Raw genomic sequence first — 12,566 nt, forward strand, 5'->3', positions numbered from 1 at the left:
GATACGCTGGACATCGTCAGCGGAACGTCTGTCCTGGGGCTGTCTGCGCTTCTCCCTGGACAGACACATACTGACACACATACACAGAGAAACACTTCTCTTACTTCAAGATTGCCTCAGCCCTAAACCTTATCGGACACAATGAGAGCATCTTCTTAGAGAGTAAAAAGGAAGACTAAAGTTATATTCAACTTATTCTCTAACATGCATAAATGTAACTTTGATTAATAATTATTCAAGAAATATTATAATTAATATTATTATGAAGGCCATTGTAGATCTGCCATCCACTCCTTCAGCCCAAACTCTGGAACAATCTACCTAACACTGTTCGGGAGGCAGGCACACTCAGTCAGTTTAAAGTCCTTGCCGCTGTCGCCTCTGGCTTGCTTAGTTGGGGACACTTCATTTCCAGCGATACTGTCGACTGATGATGACATCACTGAATTCAATAATGAAATGCCTTTAACTGAAAATTGAGTGTTTAGTTTTAAATACCTGTTTCTCTGTCCTCTGGTCTGCAGCTGGTATAATGTCATGGTTTTTATGTTCATCCATCGTACACAGTGTACATATACATTTCTGATCAGTGCGACAGAAAACCTCAAGGAGCTTCTCATGTTTCTGGCAGATCATCTCCTGCAGTCGTCCAGTGGCTTCAGTCAGATTGTGTCTCTTTCCTTTAAACCGACTCTCATGTTGTTCGAGGTGATTCTGACAGTAAGAGTTCAGACACATCAGACAGGACTTAACGGCTTTGTATTTTCTTCCAGTACAGACGTCACACTGAACATCTCCAGCTCCAGCGTCACAGTCAGCAGAGAGTTTGGTCTTCTTCAGTTTCTCCACCACTTCAGCCAGCATGGTGTTTCTAGCTAAAGCAGGTCTTGGACTGAAGGTCTGTCTGCACTGAGGGCAGCTGTAGACTCTCATCTGATCCTCCTGATCCCAGAAGTCTGTAATACAGCTCTTACAGTAACTGTGTCCACAGGGAATGACCACTGGATCCTTCAGGAGATCCAGACACACTGCACACAAGAACTCATCCTGAGAAACTCTGGCTTCTGCCATTTTACTGCATGAACACAGAGACACAAACACACAACAGCTTAACTACACTTTAGTTTCTCTTTCCCTGAACTGATGAGTTGAAATAGTCTCCCGGTTCTGTGTTTGAGTGACGTGTGTAAAACAGGTGTGTCTGTGAGTCTGTAAAGTCTTTGTCTCTCACACACACACACACACACACACACACACACACACACACACACTCACACACACACACGTTTGTTTCTGTGAATTGTGGGGACTTTCCATAGACTCCCGTTAATTTTACACTGACCAAACACCATTTTCTATCCCCTAACCCAGGGATAGGGAACATTCAGCGCCAATTCTAGCATTTTGGGGGCCCTAAGCAGATTTTCAAAAGGGGCCCCCACTACCTACCGCAGTGCTTCTCAAAGTCCGGACTCCAGTCCGGATCCGGGGGGAATTCAATCCGGACCCTTATCTCATATCTCAAGAGCACTAATTATATTTCCTACTTTGATAAACACGTTAAACTTTTAAATCATTTGTTTAGTATTTTTGTCTTTTTGGAGATGGTCCGAAATGAAAGCGAAGGTGAGATATTCAAACTTTTCCTTCATGACATCCAGTGAGCATATGATGTTTCACTTAATCGGGTGACATTTCATTTTATTTTTGTTTTATTTTTTTGGTGGCCAGTCACTATATCAAAACTGACCGGCACAATAGATTTTCCAAAAGGCTTGTACTTGATTGAAACATGAGCATTACATGTTTCAAATAAAAATGCAGCGCAGGGATTTTTATATGAATGTATCTTTGAAAAGAACCAACCATTTTCAGAAAAGCTTGAGGTCGTTTTCACGTCATCTTTCCTGTAGTAATGTAGCGTTTGTGAAGGCAGTGCTGATTTGATTACGGTTGTTACCGGGGAAACCATTATATCTCCCGCTCCAACGGCGCCCCCTGCTGGCAGAGAATCAATCTGCATTTGCAAGTCTGTGGGAAACTGCTGTCTGTCAACAAACATAAACCAAAAGCTTCAGAACAGTTTTGAGAAGGTGCTTAAGTTTTGAGCTATGTATTATTACTATGAATTAGGCTACTACTACTACAATTCCTGTGCCCGGCAATAAACAATTACTCTACTCTCTTTTATGGGGGGGGGGGGGGGGGGGGGGGGGGGGATAGGTCAAATATATCGGCCAAAAAGAAAAAAAAAAAACCATCGGCATTATATGTTGGCCATCGATCAGAAAAACCCATATTGGTCTACCTATAATGCTGACACTTTATTTTTTCAAACAATTTGTAGCAAAACCCCAGCCAGACAATGGTGAAGCGTACTGATATTTCAAAAGCCTTTATTTTCTTACGCTTTTTTTTTCTTCTTGAAACACCGTAAGAGCTACAGGACAGATAAATAACATAAAATTAGCTCTTACGAACCCAAACATTAGCCGAAAGCCACATTAAACAATATATTTTATATATATATATAACAATATTACAAAAAGCCATTTATAAAAACCTTTTTATGGCGTTGCCTCAGTCAATATTAACAATGCTGAAAAGTTTATGTTAACATAACTTCACATGACATAAGTGATACACATTTAAACACTTCAAGTCGAATAAATTAACCTACATATCAATGCACATAAACATTAAACAAACCAAACACAATACCTTGTTCCCGTTCCAGCTAGGTGCTTAATTATCCCCTCCTTTTCTTTAGAATGATTTCGGAGTGTTTAGAGCGACATGATATTTTTTCCCCTTTTTGTCCATGTGTGCGTCTCACTAACAAGTCCCCCTTTCTAGATGCGAAATTAACGTTCCACTATGGAGGCGGAAATAAAGGACTCATTGCATTAACAGGGACAATAAAGCGGAGGAGTAATTACCTTATTTACTCTCTTCTGAGAGTTAGTTACACTCCCACCAATCATGAGTGAATAATGGAACGGTACACAGACTGCATTAGGCACGAATGATTTTAACTGAAAATTGCCTTCCCTGAGCCTGTATAAAAACAAAAAAAACTTAAGCCAAAGTTGGAAACTTAACTATAACTATGTAATATTATGCGCTATGGAGGGAAGGAGCAGATTTAGTTAGTCTCCAGCAGCAGAACAAGCTTCTGGACTGGGCGCTCAACTTCGGACACCTTGTGAAGACGCTCTCCTTTCTTGCAAGCTGGATTTTAACTCTCCGTACAAGTCCATCTTTATCAGTAGTGGTTTCTGAAACTCTACCCAATCTCCACTCGTTCCTGTGCACATCCTCTCCTTTTATGATTACAACATCTCCAACTTGTAAATTTCTTCTTGGAGCATGCCAGCGCTGTCTGAGAGCAATGTTGGCAAGGTATTCCTTTCGCCATCGACTCCAAAACTGTTCTGCAAGGTATTGAACATGTCTCCACCTTTTCTTGCCATACACATCTTCTCTGACGAATTCACCAGGGGGAGGCAAGGCCCGAACAGATTTCATAGTCAGAAGATGATTAGGGGTGAGTGGTTCGAGGCTATGGGGGTCACTGAGGTTGTCAACAGTCAGAGGACGACTGTTGACTATAGCCATAGCCTCATAGAAAAAGGCCCGTAGCGAAGCATCATTTAGTCTACCAGAGGAAAGAGCAAGAGTGGACCTCAGAACGCTTCTCACTGTCCTTATTTGTCTTTCCCACACCCCTCCTGCATGGCTAGAATGGGGTGCGTTCATGCTGAAGTCGCACTGCTTCTCTGCAAGAAATACAGTCAGACGGTCTGCATCGACTTCCTTTAGAGCTTCTCTGAACTCATTTTTGGCTCCTACGAAGTTGCTTCCTTGATCAGACTTGATCTGACGAACAGCACCACATATAGCGATGAAACATCGAAGACCATTGATGAAGGCATCTGTCGACATGTCTTCAAGAATCTCAATATGAATAGCACGGGAGCTAAGACAAGAGAAGAGAAGACCGTACCTCTTGTTCTCTTTTCTTCCTTGTTTTGTAAGGAATGGCCCGAAGCAGTCCATGCCGCAGAAAGTGAAGGGAGGCGATGGCTCCAACCGTTCAGGGGGTAGATCGGCCATCCTTTGCTCTTCCATAGGTTTGCGTTGCCGTCTACAGGTGACACATTGACGAATGTAGGATGCAACTGCCCGGTTGATCCCTGTTATCCAGTAGCCACTGCGTCTTATTTCATTAATGGTAAGACCTTTACCTTGATGTTTCATCTTCTCGTGGTGATAGGCAATAATCATCCTTGTGATGTGATGATCTTTGGGAATGATTGCAGGGTGCTTGATGAAGTTGGGAAGAGAGGAGTTGCACAGTCTCCCTCCCACCCTGAGGACACCGTCGTCGTGGAAAAAAGCGTAAGAAAATAAAGGCTTTTGAAATATCAGTACGCTTCACCATTGTCTGGCTGGGGTTTTGCTACACAATTAGTGTTGATTTGTTTTGCATGTTATGCATGTTTAATAAAAACAAGTTTTGTAATTACCAATTGTTCCAGTCTAGACCTTTGACACTGATGAAAATTCAGATTTGGACCTTTGAATGTAGACTTTGGGAGCCCCTGACCTATGGTTTCACCTCCCATTCTCTAACGCACATTCACTGACTCCGTAATGTAAAGTTTTAGAAAACTGTCTGATTTATCTTTCATGATATAAATATGAAGATAAACCTATATTGTGTCCCTGCAGCACAAAAGCAGTCATGAGTAACACAGGTATATTTGTAGCAATAGACAACAATACATTGTATGGATCAAAATTATACATTTCTCTTTTATGACAAAAATCATTAGGATATTAAGATCATGTTCCATGAAGATATTTAGTACATTTCCTACCGTAAATATATCAAAACTTAATTTTTGATTAGTAATAAGCATTGCTAAGAACTTCATTTGAACAACTTTAAAGGGCAAAACCATAAAGAGACATCAGAAAATGTTTTTATTTCTAATTTCCATCTTATTGGAACTCAAATAATACAATTTAATGATTTTTTCAAAACTTGACTGTTATTTTGATTTTAATGTTTGTATGCCCAGGATGCGTCGCCCCTTTGGGGTATAAATGCACTGAAGACAGAACGTGTTTATCAATGCTTCCTGAACGCTTTGGAATACAGGCCTAAGGCTGGTCTCTTTTTAAAGACGACGCAGCAGATTACTGCTGAAGTGACAGAATCTAAAACAACGAAAGTATAAAAAACAGTTATAGAAGTTTAAGTTCACAATAAAGATAATGTAGTATACTAATTTTATTTTATTTTATATAAAATAAGTATTTTATAAAATAGGTTGAACACTAACATTTCTATGAAATCAAAGCCTAACCAAGTTGAAGTTGAGATCACAGCAACAGTGCTTCCTGTGAGAGTTTGTTTGAGCACTATACCAGAAATATCCACTGGGTTACATCCAAACGCCGTTTTCTGTCACAAATCAATCACTTTCTGTCACATCACTTCTATTACAAAGCAGTTAACAAATATGGGACCTTCACTGTCAGATATTTCCAACGATATGTGTTTTGTCAAGATTACAAAGAGATCTGATTTTCTAAAACACAAGCCACAAAATCTCAGTCTATGTATGTTTTTATATCATATCTTGATTTATACCCTTAAAAGAGCGACGTATCCCCTGAGATACAAACATTTAGAGACTGATTACAAAAAAATGTAAGCATTTAATTAATGAAATTTTAATGTAAACCTAAAAAGCTAATGCTAAATAACAGCTTTTTAAACCGGTAAGTCCCCTCCAACATGTGTAAATATGAACTAGATCGACTTTTATCGGAGGGTGAGTAGGTTACTACAGGCGGCCATGCAGTTTTAAATGCTTCCTGTGAGCTAAACAAAGAATGTAGAAAGAAAAAATACTCATCTAAATATTCACAACAAACACCCTTTCAAAATGAAACCAAGAAATAAGACCTGCACTTTCACTGCTTCTCCCAGCAGCTTCTCAAATGTTGTATCCCCGGGATATGTTGCCTCTTTTAGGGTTAAAGGAGATTTTCTCAATATTTAGATTTTTTTGCTCCCTCAGATTCCAGATTTTCTAATAGTTGTATCTCAGCCAAATATTGTCCTATCATAACAAACCATACATCAATGGAAAGAGTATTTATTCAGCTTCAGATGATGTATTAATCTCAATTTCACAAAATTGACCCTTATGATGGTTTTGTGCTCCAGGGTCACATATATCATATATAATTTTTTTTCAGAGACTATTACTTTCTGAGAAATATCAATTTAAGATTAATTCTTTAATAAAGCAAAAACACCTGCTAATGGGTTATGAAAATTATTATTATTATTAATTATTGTTTTTCATAATAATAATAATAATAATAACTTTTCTAGATTTGCTTGTTTTAGTCCAGATTAAAATGCAAAAATATATAAACAAACATGTAAATGAAAACATGTAAATACTGATTTACCTTCCTTTGTATTTCTGCAGTCTTCAAAGCTCTCATGAAATCCCAAATTAAATCAACAAAACAATGCAGCAGCCACCATTTCATCATCAGCTTTATAAACTCCTTCACTTACCCTTATCTTGCGCACTTTCTTTCCTATTTCTCCTCGTCTCTGCAGTAGATGGAAAGTGCCGTGCCGCTTTGACACGAGGGGCAGGCAGGGCCTTGAGTAATTTACGGGGGCCCTGTGCAACTTGCGTAGTGAGCGTATAGGGCCAATCGGCTCTGGGAACGTTGGTCCTGGAGGGCTGGTGTAGGGATACAGGTAGGGGTTTTTTCTTTCAGGGTTGGAGCTAAACTCTACAGGATGGTGGCCCTCCAGGATCAACGTTCCCCACCCCTGCCTTAACTCAACTCTAACCCTAAACCTGCCCCTTACAGAAGACCTGTTTGCATTCTTACACTTTCAGATAAACATCTTTGGGGTTTGTTTTGTTTGGGGGGGGGGGGGGGGGGTCCTTGTGGGGCCGGCCCCACAATGTAGCATAAACAAGTACACACACACACACACACACACTGGTCTGCGGTCTCATGATTGCTCATATAATCAAAGCTGGTCTTGGCGTCTGTATTTTGAGAAGAGTAACTCCACTGAAGAATGAGGCTGAAAGCGGAGCTTATTGAATTACCTAAATGAGCTCTGACGAGCATGTTTGAACTTCACAGCCTCCACGGTGCTTTCATTCCTGAAAATCAATGGAAAACAAACAAATAAGGAAAATACGGCATGCAGTCGGCCAGAGAAATGCACGATTCCCAGTGGCTCATAAACGTCAACGCTGCATCAATCAAACTTTATCAAAACCACACAGAGATGCGGTAACTATGGTTACTCAGCAACCACCTCCCTTAGCAACAGCACATGTGTGACCCTGCAGCACAAAAGCAGTCTTAAGTCGCTGGGATATATTTGTAGCAATAGCCAACAATACATTGTATGGGTCAAAATTATACATTTCTCTTTTATGACAAAAATCATTAGGATATTAAGATCATGTTCCATGAAGATATTTAGTTAATTTTCTACCATAAATATATCAAAACTTCATTTTTGATTAGTAATATGCATTGCTAAGAACTTCATTTGAACAACTTTAAATCAATGGAAAGATTATTTATTCAGCTTCCAGATGATGTTTAAATCTCAATTTTGAAAAATGTACACTTAAGATAAATGATGTATTATCGACACTTAACTTATATGATGTATCAGATAAAGTGACCCACCCCCTCTGCTCTGACACGCCCCTCTGCTCTGACACGCCCCTTTGATCTGACACGCCCTCTCTGACTCCAGCTCATCTGGGGCCTCTGGGAACCAAACAATCACAGGATCATAATTCATCAAACACACGCAGAATTCTTCATGTTGAGAGCAGCTTCTGAGTTTACATTCACCTCAAATCACTTCATCCTTCAAACATGAACTGACCTCAAGCGACCGCTTGGAGTTAATGTAGCGTTTTATCTCCTATAACTCGAGCGTGTCAAAGGGAGCAGCAGAGACTGATTTTACAAATGTCCAAAATAAATAAGATGCTGGATGTTGTCTCAGTGGACTCTAATCTCAGCGCTGATGAGTCTGAAATTACAGGCGGTTTCCGCAGGAAGGAAAACACCATCACATCATAGAAACACACCATACTGCCCACGAGACGCATCGCAAAACCATCACAGAACATCACAGCACAAACACACAACACAGCCGTTCGGTGCGTGTTGAGCTCATGTGGGAGACGAAGGTTTGAGTCTGGCATGCGTCGCCTCCCATCTCTCCTCCTGTGAAGCGCTGTCATTATTGAACCGATGCTGTGTGATTCTGGGAGAAAACTGATGCAGAGAGAAGCGATGAGACTCAAACAGGCTGTTTAGTAGAAACTCTGTGCCACAGGTTTACTTCAGCGGTGGGAGAAACAATACTGCACTCCCAGCTAACAGGTTCTCTCAATGTTCTGAACAAATGTGCTTCCAGTAACATTAACAGTATTGTTCATTCAAAGTGATCTGGACTTTAATAATGATCTCAAAACATTAGCACGAAACATTATCTGTACATCGTTCACAGTGGGTTTTTTTCCCATAGAATGTTTGTTCATGAACGTTCATCTAACATTTCTTTGAATTTGTTTCAGAACATTCCGAGGTGAACATTCAAGAGTAACATTACCATAATGTTTGCAAAATGATAAAATGTATGTTCCCTTAACATTCACATAACCAAGGAAAAACTTTTTAAAAACATTTAAATACCGCAATACCAGATACCCGCAATCCTGAAGGGCGATGAGAGCATCGGTGCTGTCGTGCTGCACGCGGGGGGTAACGACACCAAGCTGCGGCAGACGGAGACACTGAAGAGGGACTTCAGGAGCCTGATCGAGACGGTACGCAGCACATCACCCGCGGCGACGATCATCGTGTCAGGACCGCTTCCCACGTATCGACGAGGACACGAAAGGCTCAGTAGACTGTTTGCTTTAAACGAATGGTTATCGTCATGGTGTAAAGAACAGAAACTGCTCTTTGTTAATAACTGGAATCTTTTCTGGGAGCGTCCTAGGCTTTTCCGTGCTGATGGCCTGCACCCCAGCAGAGTCGGAGCGGAACTCCTGTCGGACAACATCTCCAGGACGCCACGCTCCATCTGACTAGTAAGCCAACTCTCAAATAACTGCTATGATGACTTTTGTTCTACCCACTTAAAAGATAGAAGTACTTGCGTTGTCCAATCTATACAGACTGTGTCTGTTCCCCGAATAGCGAGGTCAAAATATTAATTTAATGCAGGATAGGAAAAATCTGATCGTGATTAAACCAGAAAAACACAAAATAAATGAACAAAAACAATTTTTAAAGCTTGGGCTCCTAAATATTAGATCACTCGCACCCAAAGCAGTTATTGTAAATGAAATGATCACAGATAATAATTTTGATGTACTCTGCCTGACTGAAACCTGGCTGAAACCAAATGAATATTTTGGTCTAAATGAGTCTACTCCAGCAAGCTACTGTTATAAGCATGAGCCCCGTCAGACTGGTCGTGGCAACAATATATAGTGATATTCTCAATGTTACTCAGAAAACAGGATACAGGAGGTTTAACTCATTCAAAATACTTCTGCTTAATGTTAGACTGTTAGATATGCAAAAGAAATCTCTCCTATCTCTTGCTCTGGCTACTGTGTATAGACCGCCAGGGCCATATACAGATTTCCTAAAAGAATTTGCAGATTTCCTCTCAGATCTATTAGTTAATGTTGATAAGGTGCTAATTGTCGGCGATTTTAACATTCACGTTGATAATACAAATGATGCGTTAGGACTTGCGTTTACTGACCTAATAAACTCTTTTGGAGTCAAGCAAAACGTCACCGGGCCCACTCATCATTTTAATCATACGCTAGATTTAATTATATCGCATGGAATTGATCTTACCGATATAGATATCGTACCTCAAAGTGATGATGTTACTGATCATTTCCTTGTATCGTGCATGCTGCCTATTACTGATATTAATTATATAGCTCCACGTTATCGTCCGGGCAGAACTATTGTTCCAGCCACCAAAGACAGATTCACAAATAACCTGCCTGATTTATCTCAACTGCTCTGTGTACCCATAAATACACATGAACTAGACCAAATGACTAGCAACATGGGCACTATCTTCTCTAATACACTAGAGGCTGTTGACCCCCTCAAATTGAAAAAGGTTAGAGAAAAACGTACTGCACCATGGTACAACAGTTATACCCATTCTCTCAAGAAAGAAACTCGTATTCTTGAGCGCAAATGGAGAAAAACTAACTTGGAAGTTTGTAGAATTGCGTGGAAAAACAGTATGTCCAGCTATAGACAGGCTCTAAAAGCTGCCAGGGTAGAGCATATCCGCAAACTCATAGATAATAACCAAAACAATCCAAGGTTCTTATTTAGCACAGTGGCTAGATTAACAAATAAACAGACGCCGCCCGATCTAAATATTCCCTCACAGTTTAATAGTAATGACTTTATGAATTTCTTTTCTGATAAAATAGATAACATCAGAAATACAATATCAAATGTAGATTCTACTGCGTCTAGTATTTCAGCTTCATTCATCGCACCCAAAGAAAAACTGCAGTGCTTTACAACTATAGGACAGGAAGAGCTAAATAAACTTATCAGTGCATCTAAACCAACATGTTTATTAGATCCTGTACCATGTTTCAGGAGGTAGGGGTTTGCATGGGGTTTCAGAGGGGGGCGGGGTGGTTTGAGTTCAGGGCTCTCACAGCCTGGGGGAAAAAGCTGTTGAGCAGTCTGGCGGAGCGGGCTCTGATGCTCCGGTACCGTCTTCCTGATGGTAGGAGCTGGAAGAGACTGTGGGAGGGATGGGTGGGGTCCTTCACAATGCTGTTGGTTTTGCTGGAGCATCGTGTAAGGAAGATGTCCAGGATGGAGGGGAGAGGGGCACCGATGATCTTTGCAGCTGTGTTCACTGTCTGCTGGAGGGTCTTGCGGTCAGCAGCACTGCAGTTCCCGTACCAGACAGTGATGCAGCTGGTCAGCACACTCTCAATGGTGCCTCTGTAGAATGTGGTGAGGATGGGTGGAGGGAGACTTGCTCTTTTCAGCCGGCGGAGAAAGTGTAGGCGCTGTTGTGCCTTTTTGGAGAGTGACATGGTGTTGGTGGTCCAGGCGAGATCCTCTGTGATGTGCACCCCCAGGAATTTAGTGCTGCTGACTCTCTCCACAGTCGAGCTGTCGATGGTCAGTGGGGGGGTGGTCAACGGGGTTTCTCCTGAAGTCCATCACAACCTCCTTTGTCTTCTCCACATTGAGGGACAGATTGTTTGTGCCACACCATTCAGCCAGCTGTGCCACTTCCTCTCTGTAGTGTGTTTCATCGTTGTTGCTGATGAGACCTACCACTGTTGTGTCATCAGCAAACTTGATGATGTGGTTGGAGCTGAACTTGGCAGTGCAGTCGTGGGTCAGCAATGAGAAGAGCAGCGGGCTGAGCACACAGCCTTGTGGGGCACCTGTGCTCAGTGTTGTAGTGCTCGAGGTGTTGTGGCCGACACGGACTGACTGAGGTCTTCCGGTTAGAAAGTCCAGGATCCAATTACACAGGGAATTGTTAAGGCTCAGCAGGTTTAGTTTATTTATGAGCTGTTGTGGGATTATTGTGTTGAATGCCGAGCTGAAGTCAATGAATAGCATTCTAACATAGGAGTCTTTATTTTCTAGGTGGGTAAGAGCCAGGTGGAGGGTGGAGGAAATTGCATCGTCCGTAGAGCGGTTTGGACGGTATGCAAACTGGAGCGGGTCGAGTGTGTTGGGGAGGCTGGTTTTGATGTTGTGCATGACTAACCTCTCAAAGCACTTCATCATGATTGGAGTCAGTGCTATGGGACGGTAGTAATTTAGACAGGACACAGGTGATTTCTTTGGTACCGATATGATTGTTGTGGATTTGAGATGTGGGGACGACTGCATGGCTCAGCGAGGTGTTGAAGATATCTGTTAGGACATCTGTCAGCTGTGCAGCGCAGTCTCTCAGAACACGGCCAGGTATGTTGTCAGGACCCGCAACCTTGCGTGGGTTAATCCTAGATAGGGTCTTCCTTACGTCGGCTGGAGACAGACAGAGTGCCCAGTCGTTGGGAGGTTTTGATAATACCGCAGCATTGTTACACCAGCCTTTGTTGATATACACACACAAGCCACCTCCACTGGTCTTACCAGATAGTGATGAATCACTATCCGCTCGGAAGCTGGTTAGCCCGTGCTGCTGAATGGCGGAGTCCGGGATGTTGTTGTTTAGCCATGTTTCAGTGAAAACAAACACACAACAATCCCTTGCCTCATGCTGTGTAGACCGACTGAGTCTTTGGGACCCGGAGCAGCCGCTGCGTCTGATCGCACCGCCCTCTTGGATCTTATTGGTCACGTCCCAAAACCATTCAAGCTGGCGTTTCTTAAGCCTCTTATTAAGAAACCACAACTAGATTCTAATGAACTGGCAAATTACAGACCCATTTCAAATC

At 41.8% G+C, this 12,566-nt stretch overlaps 1 protein-coding gene across 1 annotated transcript in view; it reads right to left on the minus strand.

Moving 5' to 3' along the window:
• Positions 1–2,840, minus strand: part of LOC306853075 (E3 ubiquitin/ISG15 ligase TRIM25-like) — a 3,152-nt gene extending 312 nt beyond the window's left edge. The window contains exons 1-3 of the mRNA XM_079390256.1: positions 2,722–2,840; positions 499–2,048; positions 1–70 (exon numbers count right to left, since the gene is read on the minus strand). The exon at positions 1–70 is cut by the window's left edge and continues 312 nt beyond it. Of these exons, the coding sequence (XP_079246382.1) occupies positions 17–70; positions 499–1,071 (627 nt within the window). The 5' untranslated portion in view covers positions 1,072–2,048; positions 2,722–2,840 and the 3' untranslated portion in view covers positions 1–16. The remainder of the gene's footprint in view (positions 71–498; positions 2,049–2,721) is intronic.
• Between the last annotated feature and the right edge of the window lie 9,726 nt (positions 2,841–12,566).

This window comes from Barbus barbus (genome assembly GCF_936440315.1).
Source record: "Barbus barbus genome assembly, chromosome: 33".
Taxonomy (NCBI): domain Eukaryota; kingdom Metazoa; phylum Chordata; class Actinopteri; order Cypriniformes; family Cyprinidae; genus Barbus; species Barbus barbus.